This window comes from Gopherus evgoodei, chromosome 7 (genome assembly GCF_007399415.2).
Source record: "Gopherus evgoodei ecotype Sinaloan lineage chromosome 7, rGopEvg1_v1.p, whole genome shotgun sequence".
In the NCBI taxonomy this organism is placed as follows: domain Eukaryota; kingdom Metazoa; phylum Chordata; order Testudines; family Testudinidae; genus Gopherus; species Gopherus evgoodei.
Genome location: NC_044328.1, coordinates 101,969,899 through 101,987,050, shown reverse-complemented (window position 1 = coordinate 101,987,050; position 17,152 = coordinate 101,969,899). Strand labels below are relative to the sequence as shown.

General features: G+C 48.4%; 1 protein-coding gene across 3 annotated transcripts in view; it reads left to right on the top strand.

The window, feature by feature from the left end:
* Positions 1-17,152, top strand: part of CARD19 (caspase recruitment domain family member 19) — a 49,136-nt gene that overhangs the window by 14,372 nt on the left and 17,612 nt on the right. Inside the window, exon 1 of one of the 3 annotated variants that reach the window (XM_030568935.1) lies at positions 1,222-1,374. The exons of the other annotated variants lie outside the window; for them this stretch is intronic. Coding sequence (XP_030424795.1) covers positions 1,368-1,374 — 7 coding nt within the window. The 5' untranslated portion in view covers positions 1,222-1,367. Of the gene's footprint in view, positions 1-1,221; positions 1,375-17,152 lie in introns of those variants that run through there. 3 annotated transcript variants of the gene reach the window in all.

The following is a 17,152-nucleotide window of genomic DNA, read 5'->3' as shown; positions in this document are numbered from 1 at the left end:
GAAGTGCCTGCTGGCACTACGGGTATGTCTATATTGGAATAAAAGACCCGCACCTAATCCCCACCCCTAGCCTTTCCTCCCTTGCAGGATCTCAGAGCTCAGGCTCCAGCCTGAGTCCAAACATCTACACTGATTTTTGCAGGTCCACAGCCTGAGCTCAACAAGCCTGAGCTGAGTCAGCTAACCTGGGCCATTTGTGGGGTGTTTAATTGCTGTTTAGATGTACCCTAAGAGGTCATCGGGTCACACATCACCAAATCCTGTCCTGACTGGTGAGAAATAGGGAGCTGTTTCTCTGTCACAGGGATCTTGCTAGGGCACAGGGGTGCACAGCATATGGTGCTCCATGCACTTTGCTGGTCATCTGATCTGAGACCTTACTCTGTAATCTCTATTTACACTGGTAGCATTTAATCAAGCCAGTAGTCCCCTGGACTTCAGCAGGACTACTCAAGTAAGTGCTTACCTTCTCATCGCAGGGCAGCCCTGAGCCCCCACGGCTGTTACATGCTAGTGTTGTGCACAAATTAAATAGAAACTTTGTGTTGTGCACAAACAAAATAGAAAATCCATCCAGTTGGAGGCTTTGGAAATCTGGATGGAATGTTATGGCTTGAGCCCACAGTGTATATGAAAGCCTGCTTTCACTGCCCACCAACTGAGGGCAGGGCTCTCTTGCATATGTGACCTCTGAATACCCTGCCAGTGGCCCCTTTTCACGCACACACTCTCCCTCCTTCATGGGCACTGAAGAGCTGACTTCCCCTCGCTGTCTGGAACGTGCTAGCTTTGTGCTGAAATAACCACCCCCTGCCTTGCTCCTCCCGTTCCATTTCCATCCTACAGACGGGGGTTAAGTACCAAGAAAAGGAACGTCTAAAGGAGGCCAGTTCCGTGACAGGGGGGCTGCTGCTGAGCCCTGTAGCTGGGAGCCAAGGCTCAGAACAACCAGAGCTCATTTGATCTCCCGGCTTGATTCTTTCTGGGTCATCAGAGTCGGTGCCTTGTTCCAGGAGCTAACAGGCCCCCATCACCACCTGGCATACAGCCTGCAGCCGACATCTGTCAGTCTCGGGGAGGGAGCGAGGAGAAGGAACCCTGGGGCCACCTTCACTGCTGAGAGCTGGGCGGGCTGCAGCTTCTTTTGGCGTGCAGCTGGGCGGGTGGATGATGTTGGAGAGCCTGGTGGAGGGAGGCATCAGGCTGTAACCGGAGCCCCAGCAGCTGGGGCTCCCTGCAGCCGCCGCCTGCTTGTTGGAGGAGGACGGGCCTGTCAGCGTCCGGAGGGGAGGGACTGGCAGCTGCGGCTGCAAAACAAGGAAGTCTCCACGCACTGCCCCGGCCGGGATCCCCAAACTGCCGCCATCATGCCAGGTCAGTGAGCGCTCGTCCCCTCCAAACAGGCAGTTGCTGGGGACGCGGTGGGAGGGGGCAGGCGCTCTGGCTGCGCTCGCAGCGCGTCCCTCGGGTAGCGGCGGCTCGGGCTGGAGAGAGCGCACAGAGCGCGGCTGGTGGCTGTGGGTGACTCTGGCTGCAGGGGGTGCATGGAGCTGGGGGTGGCTGGAGAGAGCGCACAGAGCGCGGCTGGTGGCTGTGGGTGACTCTGGCTGCAGGGGGTGCATGGAGCTGGGGGTGGCTGGAGAGAGCGCACAGAGCGCGGCTGATGGCTGTGGGTGACTCTGGCTGCAGGGGGTGCATGGAGCTGGGGGTGGCTGGAGAGAGCGCACAGAGCGCGGCTAGTGGCTGTGGGTGACTGGCTGCAGGGGGTGCATGGAGCTGGGGGTGGTTGGAGAGAGCGCACAGAGCGCGGCTGGTGGTTGTGGGTGACTGGCTGCAGGGGGCGCTTGGAGCTGGGGTGGCTGGAGAGAGCGCACAAAGCGCGACTGGTGGTTGTGGGTGACTCTGGCTGCAGGGGGTGCATGGAGCTGGGGGTGGCTGGAGAGAGCGCACAGAGCGCGGCTGGTGGCTGTGGGTGACTGGCTGCAGGGGGCGCTTGGAGCTGGGGGTGGCTGGAGAGAGCGCACAGAGCGCGGCTGGTGGCTGTGGGTGACTCTGGCTGCAGGGGGTGCATGGAGCTGGGGGTGGCTGGAGAGAGCGCACAGAGCGCGGCTGGTGGCTGTGGGTGACTGGCTGCAGGGGGCGCTTGGAGCTGGGGGTGGCTGGAGAGAGCGCACAGAGCGCGGCTGGTGGCTGTGGGTGACTCTGGCTGCAGGGGGTGCATGGAGCTGGGGGTGGCTGGAGAGAGCGCACAGAGCGCGGCTGGTGGCTGTGGGTGACTCTGGCTGCAGGGGGTGCATGGAGCTGGGGGTGGCTGGAGAGAGCGCACAGAGCGCGGCTGATGGCTGTGGGTGACTCTGGCTGCAGGGGGCGCATGGAGCTGGGGGTGGCTGGAGAGAGCGCACAGAGCGCGGCTAGTGGCTGTGGGTGACTGGCTGCAGGGGGTGCATGGAGCTGGGGGTGGCTGGAGAGAGCGCACAGAGCGCGGCTGGTGGCTGTGGGTGACTGGCTGCAGGGGGCGCTTGGAGCTGGGGTGGCTGGAGAGAGCGCACAGAGCGCGGCTGGTGGCTGTGGGTGACTGGCTGCAGGGGGCGCATGGAGCTGGGGGTGGCTGGAGAGAGCGCACAGAGCGCGGCTGGTGGTTGTGGGTGACTGGCTGCAGGGGGCGCTTGGAGCTGGGGTGGCTGGAGAGAGCGCACAAAGCGCGGCTGGTGGTTGTGGGTGACTCTGGCTGCAGGGGGTGCATGGAGCTGGGGGTGGCTGGAGAGAGCGCACAGAGCGCGGCTGGTGGCTGCGGGTGACTCTGGCTGCAGGGGGCGCTTGGAGCTGGGGTGGCTGGAGAGAGCGCACAGAGCGCGGCTGGTGGCTGCGGGTGACTCTGGCTGCAGGGGGTGCATGGAGCTGGGGGTGGCTGGAGAGAGCGCACAGAGCGCGGCTGGTGGCTGTGGGTGACTGGCTGCAGGGGGCGCATGGAGCTGGGGTGGCTGGAGAGAGCGCACAGAGCGCGGCTGGTGGCTGTGGGTGACTGGCTGCAGGGGGCGCTTGGAGCTGGGGTGGCTGGAGAGAGCGCACAGAGCGCGGCTGGTGGCTGCGGGTGACTCTGGCTGCAGGGGGTGCATGGAGCTGGGGGTGGCTGGAGAGAGCGCACAGAGCGCGGCTGGTGGCTGTGGGTGACTGGCTGCAGGGGGCGCATGGAGCTGGGGTGGCTGGAGAGAGCGCACAGAGCGCGGCTGGTGGCTGTGGGTGACTGGCTGCAGGGGGCGCATGGAGCTGGGGGTGGCTGGCGAGAGCGCACAAAGCGCGGCTGTGGGTGACTGGCTGCAGGGGGCGCATGGAGCTGAGGGTGGCTGGAGAGAGCGCACAGAGCGCGGCTGGTGGCTGTGGGTGACTGGCTGCAGGGGGCGCATGGAGCTGGGGTGGCTGGAGAGAGCGCACAGAGCGCGGCTGGTGGCTGTGGGTGACTGGCTGCAGGGGGCGCTTGGAGCTGGGGTGGCTGGCGAGAGCGCACAGAGCGCGGCTGTGGGTGACTCTGGCTGCAGGGGGTGCATGGAGCTGGGGGTGGCTGGAGAGAGCGCACAGAGCGCGGCTGGTGGCTGTGGGTGACTCTGGCTGCAGGGGGCGCTTGGAGCTGGGGGTGGCTGGAGAGAGCGCACAGAGCGCGGCTGGTGGCTGTGGGTGACTCTGGCTGCAGGGGGCGCTTGGAGCTGGGGTGGCTGGCGAGAGCGCACAAAGCGTGGCTGTGGGTGACTCTGGCTGCAGGGGGTGCATGGAGCTGGGGGTGGCTGGCGAGAGCGCACAAAGCGTGGCTGTGGGTGACTGGCTGCAGGGGGCGCATGAAGCTGGGGTGGCTGGAGAAAGCGCTTAGAGCGCGTCCGGCGGGTATGGGTGATTCTGACTGCAGGGGGTGCGGATAGCTGGGAGTGGAAGTTGGAGCAGTGGCTGGGAGCATTTAGGAGTATTCTTTGCAATGAGTTTGTCAGGCCTCAGCAAGGAAGAGCAAGCCAGTCATCTGGAAATACTTCCCGCTGTGTCTTGGCAATGTTGTGTCCTCATCAATGCTTGTCTGGAAAACTTGGCTTGTAAGCACAGCATTGACTTTTGGAAGCAGAAATTCTCCCCCTCAAGAGGAAACAACCCCTTTGCATTTCTGCCGTTCAAAACTCAGTCTGTTTTTTCCTTCAAATAGCCCTTAAAAATGTACTGTGGGAGTGACAGCTTCCCTAGGGCAACCTTCAGCTTGTGTATCCCAGCGATGTAATGACTGGAAACCAGGCCGATTTTAATGGAATGCAGGACAGGCTGCAGCCTGACAGACAGAAGACTTCACTGGCCTCCACACCATGCTAATGGTCACACAGCACATTGTGTGGTACCCTAGCGCTGTGTCTGTCTACGTAGCTCTATGGTGAAAACCCAGTTATGCTGTTAACTTGCAGGACAATAATTTTCTGCCATAAACCTTAATTCCCGCCAATAATATACCCTTTGGCGTGTCTTTGCTCTTGGGTTATACGTACTCAGCTGATTTACGGTAGTAAATACCATGTCCCCCCAATTGACACAGGAACAATAGTTCACACTGGGCAGTAACAGTCCTCTTATCCTCCTCATGCAAGTTCTGAGCTCAAATTAGGAGCCCCGGTCATTGCGCTAGGTGCTGTGCAAACACAGAACAAAAAGATGGTGCCTCACGTCCCCACGCAGTGGTTCTCAAGTTCACAACCAGCTCTAATGCAAATACAGAGCATGAATAAAATGAACTTGCTGGCTGGTTTCAAGAGCTGTGGGGCAAGATAAACTGATCTGGGTTTGAGATTTTGTTTAGTTTTTCATTTTCTTTCTTCCTTGCAAACATTGCAGTAACTTGACTGCTGCGTCTACCCGGGTGGGCCTGCTTTTAACTGCTGTGGAGAAGTGCTCTAGCTGCCACAGCAAAGGGCCCTTTATAAATGCAGAACATAATAATCAGATCTATTACGATTGCTACCAGGTGAATATGAACTGCTGGCTCATGGCTTGAATTTGGGAGTAATGATTTGTTTGTTTCTAAAGAAACACAAAAAGCATCCGTTTAAATAGCCTGAGGTGGCTGATGTGTGTAGGTATGAGATATTGTCTCTCCTCCATAGCTGGCTGTGGGCCTAATCCTGTAGCCTCCCCATGAATGAATCTCCCATTGAAGGCAATGGGAGTTCCAGGCCTGAGGCATTTGATTCCTGCTTTCTTATTTAGCATTTAGCCTTGGATGATACATCTAATATGACTGTGATATGGAGAATCAAATTTCAAAAGCGCCGATGACTTTCAGCTTGATCAGTGTACTTGGAGCTATGAAAAATGTTGAGAAGAAAAAACAATTTAAGACACTGGGGTCCTGGATTTTTTAATTTTGTTTTACTTTTTTAATCCTAAAGTTAATTTAGGACCTAATCCTGCAGCTCTTCCACATGAGTAATCCCTAGTAGTGAAGATGGAAGTTTTGCATTTAAAACAATAGCAGGGCTGGTTTCTTAACGGCTCTGCATAATGAGAGATTTTTAACTTCAAGATAATTATGGTGAGAGTAATTGCCATCAATTTGTGCACAGCAGAGTTACTTGGTTTACAAGTCTGGTATTTTAATTTCACGGGTCAGTAGAAGGTTTTCATTCATTTACTAGAGCTATTCACTTCTGATCTGATATCATAACAACTTTGAAGCTCTTAGCAACTGCGTTTTCAAAACAGCCAGGCCACCATAAGCGCTGAAGTTGTGAAGATGGGACTGATTATGATGTGAGTCATGCTTTACCCTTGGAGTCATGAATTTTTGATATATAGAGCCAATATTTATGTGGAGTTTGTAAGTAGTAGTACTGTGTTACTCAAAATATTTGGAAAGGATCTACTGAATACTATTTGGAAAAGCTTTATTCAGTCCTAAAATCTGGTTCCAATTCTGAACAGTACAACACAATGAAACCATGCAGTCAAACATGCTATCATGGATCCCTGTGCCTGTGTACAGCCCATTAGGTTCACAAGGTTACAGAGAGCAATATATTCTAAGGCTCAAATTCTGCAGATACCTAGACACATGTTTAAACCTAAGCATGTGCATTGCTCCACTGAAGTCAATAGGCTGGATATGTGCCTACGTTTAGGCACATGTATTCAGGACTGGGGTCTGCATACAATTCTGAGGGAGCGAGCTTTGGTTTCTGTGTCTTTGCTCATTTACGTAATTGGGTACTGTAATGTATACGGACAGAAGACACCAGCAAGTCTGTTGCTGCTACATGTTAAATTTCATAGCGTAGCATACTGAGAGCACAATACTGTGATCTTTTAACATTTTAATGAAAATAATATATATCACCAGTATAATATACCCAATATCTATCCAACCCTTCCAAAAACATCTGTGTCATTTATATCTAATTGGAGTCCTCTATGCATCAAGACTCTACCTCAGTATATACAGTACAAACACTTCCTGGTTATATTATAGAGGAAAATGTGACCTTCATGTGAAGGTTAGAGAACTGATAACATGCATGAGACAATTGACACCATATTTAGTGATCAAATGCTTTGTAATTTTTTGTGCTTTCCCAGATGAATTTAATATGTTAACTGTTGTTTAAAGTAAAGATGGGTTACTAATGTTGCTACAGAACATTTTTCTGAGTGCAGGCACTAGAAACTTTCCATGAGCACTAGGCACTGCATGACTCAGGGGACTGGCCGTGCAATACAGAGCCTTTCACGGCTAGGTAATCACTTTGAATCCAGCACAGATCAGTAGAGACCAAAAATCATTATCACCTGCCAGCTGTTCAGTGACAGATGTGATTTGATAATCTTAGACCACTTCTCTGTGGACACGTCTATTTAAGAAAAGAAAGGAAAATAAGAAGCAGGCCTTTTTTGGAAATCTGAGCAGAGAGGAGCAGAGAACACTAACCATTCATCCCTAAAGAGTGTTCCTCCAGCTTAGTCCTAAGGCACATTGGTGGGGAGCTTGCATTGCCCTGTTCCTATCATGTGCCTTCAAATTCCAACTCTGTCAATTTCACCCTAACAGGATTTTGAAAAGTACCAACCACCTTTTTAGAGTAATAATTGGAGGAGACTTGCAACAAGTGTTCTGGAGAATCCTTACGTGCAGTGGCCACCATGACAACCTGTAGAATTGGTATCTATGTATTATTAATGTTGTTATGGTGTGGAGAATAAGGGAGATAGCTGTATATTTTTTTAATGGATAACATATGCAGCCCAGTGTACCTGCTTGATACTAGCCTACCTATCTTCACGGAGCTAAATCAAAGGAGGCTGTCAGGGGGAAACAAGAAGGAAATGAAACCGTGACAAATATAAGGAATCCCCAGAGTGAATACCAAGGGTCCTTAGGGAAACAATGGGGAAGCTATTAATTGAGAAATTAATTGTCTGGCTCCAACCAGACTATCCAGGTTTATTCTTCTCAGCTCTGAGCCTAGGATCAAAGGGGTTACTGAAGGGTTAAAGAACCTGGCCTGGAGAGGAAGCAGGTAGCAGCAGGTGAAGATGGATCTTTGACAGAGACACCGAGAATGCTGCTGGCTGTCTATCTCTCCCAGGCCAGGAGTAGGGGATATGAACTGGATGGAACCTACCTAGAACTTGCAAGGAAAGAATAAAGGCTGGGTAAGACCCAGACAGATATGCCTTTTGTTGTTTTATCCTTTCTGCCTTCCTATGGTGACTAAATAATCATTTGTTTTGAAGAAGCTGTTTTTTAGTCACTTTAATCAGCTGCCGGTCAGAGGCTTCCAGCAGAAAAGGGCTTACAGGTGCCAATCACAGTTGGGCCTGTCTTGTTAACATGGCTGGTAAACAGGGAGGCTTCTGCCCTGAGATCTGGTCTAAGAGTGGCAGGACTGCGTGATTCCACCCAGGGAGGGCTGAAGGTAACAAAACCAGTCCCCGGAGGGTGCCCTCTAGAGGGAGTAATGGGTTCTAGAACACAGCTCACTCTGTGCCATGACATACGGCATTCCCTATCCTATTACTGTGCTACCATATACAACCATGCGTGCACTATGCCAGTATATCCTCTGCTATAAGTATGGGGACTATCGCAGTGAAGTTAATTAGGCAAAAGGACAAATTATAAAGGTGTTTATGGTGACTACTGTAGTTTGATATTATGGCTAGGTCTACACTACCGCGGTAAATTGATCTAAGTTATGCAGTTATGTGAATAATGTAACTGAAGTCAACATAGTTAGATCCACTTACCTCAGTGTCTACACTGCACTGTGTCAACAGGAGATGCTCTCCTGCTGAATTCTCTTATGCTTCTCAGGGAGGTGGAGTAAACAAGTTGATGGGAGAGTGCTCTCCCATTGACTTAGTGTTTCTTCACCAGACCCGCTAAAGCACAGCCGTGCCGATCTACCGGTAAATGTAGACATGGCCTTAGTCATCGTCTTGTTATAATTTGTATTTTGCTGGTCTGACGACACCAATCAAGGATCAGGACCCCATTGAACTAAGCATTGTACAAACAAGAAACAAAAAGATAGTTCCTGCCCCAGAAAGCTTACATCCTGCAGAAAGAACTATGTGGACTCAGCTTCTCAGATGCCATTGACTTTAGTGTGAATTGGAGGTGCTGGCATCTCAAAGGAGGTTCTCAACATCTTACAGTATTGCAAACAGTGGGGGAAGGGGACTTCCCTAGTGCCAGAGCGTGTAGCCCTGATTCCCTGCCAGTCCCCTTGGATCTTCATCTTCTGGGGCCAAAAACTACAGTTGGTCATGGAGTGAGCAAACCGTGCTCCCCTAATAGAATAATATGGGTGAGACATTTGGAAGGGGAACTTTGGAATTCTCCCCTTCCCCACTGTGACCCTTTTCCTGCAGGCTTATGGAAGAGGACAATCTAGCAGCCTGTATTGTTTGCAGAGTCTCGTTGAGGGATGACTGTGCCTTGTTGCCTCCAAGACCAGAGTGTATCATACCCATTTTCAAACACCTGTAGTTACTGTAATGACCTAGTCTCTCAGCAGCTATTGTCAAAAATATAATTGCCTGTTTTGTAAGAAGAAGAGATATGTGTCATTTTATGAAAGGTTGTAATGGAAATGATGTTCTGCTTAAAGGTTAAAAATGAGGAGCATATTCCTGTGTTACCATCCCTTGCTTCTTGGAGCATTTATGAATTATGTATTTTGTTCCATATGTGAGGATCTAGTGGCAGCAAATAACTGATGATAGCACATTTCTCTCTGATATAAGTCTTGATTACATTTTGAAAACATACTTTTCTTCCTTTTTGTTCCTTTCTGAGGCCAGGTGTCAGCTCGAAATGTAAACTTGACATGCATCCAGTATGTTCCTGAGACGTTTCAGGATTTAGGTAGAGGGGGAAAAAGTGTCAGGGCACATCTGAAGCGTGCTGAGTATGCACTGTATATGAGTCAACATGTAATGATTAGGCTTTGTTTACATCTCTGTTGCTTCGAACTCCTAATGACAATTCCTGATCCTCCTCTCCAGATCCTTATAAATGCTTCCATTTCCTATAAATAAGTAAAATTATTGGTCTTTGTTTAAACTTCCTCTCAGTCACTGAAATAGCAGCTAGTCTAAGAGCCATCTTCTACATCTGTGTTCATAGCCCAGTCAGGGCTGGTTCTAGGTTTTTTGCCGCACCAAGCAAAAAAAAAAAAAAAAGGGGGGGGGTGGCCAGAATGCTGCCCATGCGAAAAGGAAAAAACAAAAAAGAATGGCTAGAATGCCTCCCTTGGAATTGTGCGCTCCAAGCACGTGCTGCTTTGCTGGTGCCTAGAGCCGGTCCTGAGCCCAGTACAGTGATGATATCCAGACTAGGGCTGACTTCAGTTCACTAGTTCCATGTTTACCATCTCCTTATAGCAGTTCCATGACTGAATGAAGCTAGGGCTGGATTAAAAATCACTTAGGTTAATGTTGGTAGAGGAAGAGCAGTTGTGCAATCTGATGGGTGTCCGCCTCACAGCACCCCTGTGCAAGAAGGGCTGACTCTGCAGGGCCTTGCCTCTGTTTTCCCCTTCTTCAGGGTTTGTTAAACAAAATCCACAGAGTCTCTCTACCAGTCACAGCCCTACTTGGAGGCTGAGTGGGTTTTTTTGTTTTTTTTTAATGGCTTAAAGTTCAAAACTAAACACCAAAGTCTATCCTCCTGCCTTAGCGGACTAGTCCCGGCCCTTCCTAGCTGAAGCAATTCCCCTAGTCTCATAGTCTTCCCTGCAGGAGCCTCTATCATTCCCTGTAGTCTCACTGCAGCTATCTTCTATTCTTTATAGGAAATTGTCTGATTCTCCTCAGATGGGACTCATTCTGTTCTCGGGGTTGGCTTGGCCCCAGGCTTTCCAGCCCAAGGGCAAGCCACCCTGTCACACTGAGGAAAATGTAATTAACGGTGGTGACAGGAAGCTATTATTTTAAAATTAAATACTGTCTTTCCCTGGTCTGCTGATTGTCTTTCCCACATGGAGGCATGGAATTGCAGTACTTTGCTATCCCTCCACATGATACAGCACTTGGTGCAATGGGGCACTAATCCTGATCAGAGTCTCAGGACACTACTGTAATATAACACAGCGGGTAGAAAGCTTGTAAGGATGTATTCGTAATGTAGCTGGTTGCAGAATTGTTTTAATGAACAGGAAATGCACAAATATGGGGTTCAATGCCCCAAACGTTTATTCACTCAGGTAATTCCATTGATTTCAATAGGGCTACTCAGATGAATAAAGAGTTTACAAGATCTGGTCCATAACCTGTCATAAAAAAGGGATAATCTTTCTCTCTGTCTCTGTACAGTATTTAAAGCGTATTCTGTTCAAAACACAGAAACCTCCACGCACAGTAAGTAATGAAAGTGTGTTGTAATTAGTCTATTAAAATAACTGGGGCAGTGCCAAGATAGTGCTGTAACCTAAATCCACAATCTCGTTGTGCTGCTGGCCTCGTTTCTGAACTTTTTAGGCAAGGATTAAGGGACAGAGAGATAAATCCTTCTAATAGCAAGATAATGTGTTTATTTTTTTAAAATCTTTGCATACACCAACGTGAATGTTTTGAATTTCTCTCGTGGTAGTTGCTGCTTCTTTGATGTAATGTCTTGCAAGTTAGAAATGCAGAACAAATCCCAATTTCTACTGCTTGAAAAATATATCAATAATCTTTCTCCTGCATGTGTGAACTCCTTTTTATTCTATTTTTTATGCATTATTAGAATGTTGATGATCAGTTTGCATAAGATAGAAGGTCTCTGCTCCAAGGAGTTTCAATCAAGTTTCTCAAATTGAGAAACTGGACAAATTGGCGAAAGTCCAGAGAGGAGCAACACAATGATTAAAGGTCTAGAAAATGTGACCTATGGGGAAAGATTGAAAAAACTGGATTTGTTTAGTCTGGAGAAGAGAAGACTGAGAGGGGACATGATAATGGTTTTCAAGTATATAAAAGGTTGTTACAAAGGAGGGAGAAAAATTTGTTTTTTAACCTCTGAGGGTAGGACAAGAAGCAATGGGCTTAAATTGCAACAAGGGCTGTTTAGGTTGGACATTAGGAAAAACTTCCTAACTGTCAGAGTGGTTAAGCACTGGAATAAATTGCCTAGGGAGGTTGTGGAATCTCCATCATTGGAGATTTTTAAGAGCAGGTTGGACAAACACCTGTCAGGGATGGTCTAGATCAGTGGTTCCCAAACTTGTTCCGCCGCTTGTGCAGGGAAAGTCCCTGGTGAGCCGGGCTGGTTTGTTTACCTGTCGCATCCACAGGTTTGGCTGATCACGGCTCCCAGTGGCCACGGTTCGCTGGTCCAAGCCAGTGGGAGCTGCTGGAAGTAGCAGCCAGTACATCCCTCGGACCGCGCCACTTCCAGTAGCTCCCATTGGACTGGAGCAGCGAACTGCGGCCACTGAGAGCAGCGATCGGCCGAAACTGCGGACGCAGCAGGTAAATAAACTGGCCTGGCCCACCAGGGGCTTTCCCTGCACAAGTGGCAGAACAAGTCTGGGAGCCACTGGTATAGGTAATACTTAGTCCTGGCCTGAATGCAGGGGACTGGAGTAGATGACCTCTCGAGGTCCCTTCCAGTCCTGAGATTCTATGATTCTCAACCTCTTATGATTTTAAAACTTTGTTTGCACATTGCACATGGGCTTAGATCGGGGTGAAAGTAACTTAAAGGACTTACCAGTACGCTAGAGTCCTGAGCAGGGGGCGTAGCCTCAACAAGAAGAGGTGGGCCTTTTAAATCGCTGGGCCCTTTAAATCAAGATTAACCAGGACCTTTAAATCACCCCTGGAGCTACCAGCTGCAGAGGTGGCTGGGAGTCCCGAGGCTCGGGGGCAATTTAAAGGACTCGGGGTTCCAGCTGCCATACTGCAGTGAAGCCCCAGACCCTTTAAATCGCCAGCAGAGCCCTGGCTTATGCCGCTACCCCAGAGCTCTGGCAGCAGGGCTCAGGTGGCAATTTAAAGGGCCAGTGGCTCCCGGCCCCTGCTACCACAGCGGAACCCCGGGCCCTTTAAATCTCTTCCAGAAGCCTGACCCTCGGGGTACCAGTGGCAGCTGGGAGTCCCCTGGGCTCCGCTGGCAATTTAAAGGGCTCGGGGCACCACTGCAGTAGCGGCGACCGGGAGCCCCAGGCCCTTTAAGTCACCTCCAGAGCCCGCAGCTGCCGCCAGTACCTCAGGGGCTGCAGCAACGGGGCTTCAGTGGCAATTTCAAAGGCCCAGGGCTTCCCACTGTGGCCAGAGCCCTGGGCTCTTTAAATTGCCACCTGAGCCCAGCTGCTGGAGCCCCCAGGGTAGTGGCTGCAGCTGGGGCTCCGGAGATGATTTAAAGGGCCCTTTGAATTGCTGCCTGAGCCGCCTCCACCACCCAGGGGCGCTGGCAGCAGGACTCTGGTAGCAATTTAAAGGGCCCAGGGCTCCAGCCAATGCTGGGAGCCCCAGGCCCTTTAAATCACCGGCCTGGGGAAGCCAGTCCGGTCTGGCAAAGCAGACTTTATCGGTCCGGCTTAGTTTCACCTCTGGCTTAGATTTAAAATAAATGACTGAGGTCCCATGACTGTCACTGAAAAATGGATGATTACCACACCACAGTGCATTAGGGCTGCCTTGCGCCAGTTTTCCAGAATAAAACTGGTTTAGTTAGCCAGGCGTATAGAATATAGGTGGCATTTCGAAGCCACTACAATGGCTCTGCTAGCCCCTTTCTTCCAGCTGGCATAGTGATTCTCAACCAGGGGTGCACCTTGGGGTAGCAGAGGTCTTCCAGGGGGTACATCAACTAACCTAGATATTTGCCTAGTTTTACAACAGGCTACATAAAAAGCACTAGCGAAGTCAGTATAAACTAAAATTTCATACAGACAGTGACTTGTTTATACTGCTCTATATACTGTACACTGAAATGTAAGTACAATATTTATATTCCAATTAATTTATTTTATAATCATATGATAAAAAGGAGAAAGTACATACTTTTTCAGTAATAATGTGCTGTGACACTTTTGTTTTTTTATGTATGATTGTGTAAGCAGGTGGTTTTTAAGTGATGTCAAACTTGGGGGTATGCAAGACAAGTCAGACTCCTGAAAGGGGTATAGTAATCTGAAAAGGTTGAGAATCACTGCTTTAGAGAAAAGGGGCTGGGCTTCCCAGAACCCATTGGGGCTATTGGCAAGCTTAGAGGAGACTGCAGAATCAGATATTTGCAAGGCAGTCTCAGGAGCAGTGTGTCCCATTGTGGCTGAAAGCCACCTTAAAGTGTGCATATGTACCTCCAGTTTTGCACTTAATGCTCTTCGTGGACCCCAAGATCCAGCCCATAATTTTAAAATAAAAGAAGTAAATTGAGTTGCTGAAGATCAATGGATTCTGCCGCCCTGGAATACTTGGGGCCTGAGTGGAGACATTTCCTCCTGTAGTTTGTGTGGACCTTTCACACAGCAACAGGGGAGAGATGAACACGTGAAGGGCTCAGATGTGCTAGCTGATATTACCTCACTACTATCTCTATTAATTGACTAGAATCCCTTTAAGATATTCTGACAATTCACCCAGATCCAAATTCTGAAGCTATTGGGTACATGCCACAGGCAAAAAACCAAAATAATTTCCCTCATAAATAACTGTCTTTGAGCCAGGGATCAAATTAATCCCTGGCATGGACAGTTCAGCAGTATCCAAGGAGAGGCCTGAACTCTCAGATGAAGGAAACTACAACCACTGTCTGAACCTTCTGTCCTGCCAGCTTTGGCATAGAGGGGAAAAAAGCAGAGCCATCCCTGAGAACCTGGATGCTTCCACCAGACAATATAATCCATTATTCACCAAATGCAGGATTTTCAAATGCCGGCATAAAGCTCCACTGGCAATTGCTTAGTGACCATATAATTGTCAAGGGCTGTGGGTGCAGGGACCATTCCAGTCTGTGCAGAATATGCTCTTAACGTAAATGTAAACTTCAGTTGATGTAACCTCCCTTTGACCAGCGTAACTGCTGTTAATACACTGTGGTATGTTGTCTGTTTGGCAGATAGGCAAAATTTAGAGGGCAGCAAAAAAAATGAGGGGAAAGTCAGCTGGTGTTTTCGCCTCTTAATTTTTTATTTGGTTTCGTATATTTGTTCTGGAAGTTCCTGGTGGTGCTTTTAGCACTTACATTCATTTAAATTTACCTGAGCCTTGAGGTGCCATAATTGTTCAGGTGTTTATAACTCCCCTGTTTTTCTTCCTGCATTATGCTCTCCTATGGAAGAACTCATGCAAAGTGCAGAAGTAGATGTGATACTCAGGCTTCAGCTCAGAGTCTGTAATAAATTATGTGGTTGGAGAGGAGGGGGACAGAGTTTTGTGTCCACAAAGGCAGAGCAGGGAACATGGCTGTCTCACCCCGAAGAAGTCCTACATGCTGTGATGAAATCCCTTAGATTCTGAGCCATCTATGTAGGGCTGGGGTATTTGCATGGAGAGTCAGCATCTCTACACCCACGCTGCCAGTGCCTCTCTGATTCAGATTGAGCCTGGCATGCATTCAGCTGAGTTAGTCTGAAGGTATGAAGAGGGGAAAGTCCAATTTCTGCTCTGACTCATGTACCATGAAGCTGCTTTGAAACAAAAGGGACTTGCATGGCATTTGAGTCAGGGTAGCAGATGGTCCTAACAGCTCAATATATACTGCTTAAAGCACGTAATTTGGAAAGTAAGAATTAGAAACACATGGAAAACATACAGGGTTGGTAAAAGTATTTACTACACTGGATAAATAGTAACAGTCTAACTGAAATCCAATTGTGCCTATGGAATTGCAAGCCCTCTCCAGTATCAATAGACCATGTCTTTATTTTAGTGTGAGTGACTGGCCCTCTGACTGTATTATGGTCACTCTGGGAGGTTTTAATGAAGCCTTTCCTGGTCGTTTTCAATGCCGCACAGCTGTAGAAAAGGAAATGTAATACTAAACCTCTGATAACGTAAATGTCAGGGGCTGCATTTGCACTGAGAGTAGCACGTCAAGGTTCTGTGCTCAGGCTGTCCCATCATCGTTTAGTTCACCATGTCTAGCTAGTGAAGCACAGAGGCTGGGCAGGGTCATGTACTGTCTAGTTGCCCAAAATACCAGTGAAACTTGTTCATATAGTTTAATGATACCTATATACCCTGGGATATACTACATGTTTCTTTTCCTACACTAGTCAGATCTATTTGCGCTACCTCTGATGTCTAGAATGAATGCTTAGGTATCTAGAAGGCAGTAATAGAACCATGCATTTTTAACACCTACTTCAAATATGGTTCTGAATAAAGACCTCTTTCAAAGTCTAGCTAGGGAACAATAATTTGTGAAATCTGCATGGATCTGTATTTGAAAAGTTGGGACACAAATAGCCGTAGAGCAAGCCAAACTATTTTTAGTTGAATGTTGTGCTCTAAAGAGAAAGCTCCTGCCAAAGCAATTACTGGAAAATTGGAAGTGATGCCTACAACAATGCAGGAAACCAGGAATCTTGAATTTACTGAGGATTACAAAGGACTTAATTTACACGACACATTTTATTTTGAAGTTCTGTTTATTTTCTACCTGTATTTTGTGCACTTTCATTGAAAGGATTTATTTCTATTGGAAGTTCCTCTTTTCCCAAATGGAGTGTAAAGCTGCATATTATTCCCTTTAAGGAATAACAAACTTAAAATATTTTGTACTGTCCAGGAGAGGGCTGAGAAGTACAGAACACTTCTGGAGCAAATTCTAAGATTGGGGGTATGTTGGAGTCACCTTACAGTATAACCCAGGCTGGTGAGAGCCAGAGTGTAACGCAGGTATGGCTGACACACAGACGCTCAGGGTGTGACTTGCATGCTGGAAGGCTGCTTGTGAGTGGCCCACTGGAAGATACTACAGCAAGGCATAGTAAGGCACCTAAGGGTGCAGGGCAGGGGGCGACACAGCTGCTCATTTGTCTGGACTGTACCCTGGTATGTCACATAAAAGCTATAAAGAACTCCCTGGCACTTTAGCAGAAATGTTATTCCTAATGCCCTGGCTGCATTTCAGTTTTGGGAATATACCTTGTGGCAAGTCTTATTCAGACAAAACTGGCAGTAAGTCAATGGGAACTTTGCCTGGGTGTCAGCACAGAGTCAGGACTGCAGGATTCCTTCATTCAATCTAACTAAATTCCCCCAGCAGTTCTGACTGGCTATGGTAGACATCTTTCTTTCCTGCCCTAAACTATTGTGTACAGTTGCCATATGCGGGATGGCTGCATTTCCAGTGGGGGAAGAAGAGAATAATGTATGTGCAATATTTCAGTGATGTGCCTTTTTACCATTCGAAGTGATAGTGGGTATCACTGTGAGATAAAGAAGATTTTATATTAAATAATGAGTTTTTAAAATAGTTTAAAACATTACAACTTAATTTAATATTTATTAAATATGCATAGGAAATGTATTTTCTACCCCATCCCTTCAGCAGTGTTACGTCTTTCTGACAAGTGGATGCAATGGTGATATTTGATACATCCATTAGTGCCTTGGTAGGATATAAATATCTTAGGTCAGCATTTCCCAAAGTATAGAGTGCATTCCTCTGGGAGAGGGAGGGTGAGTGCAAAAGATT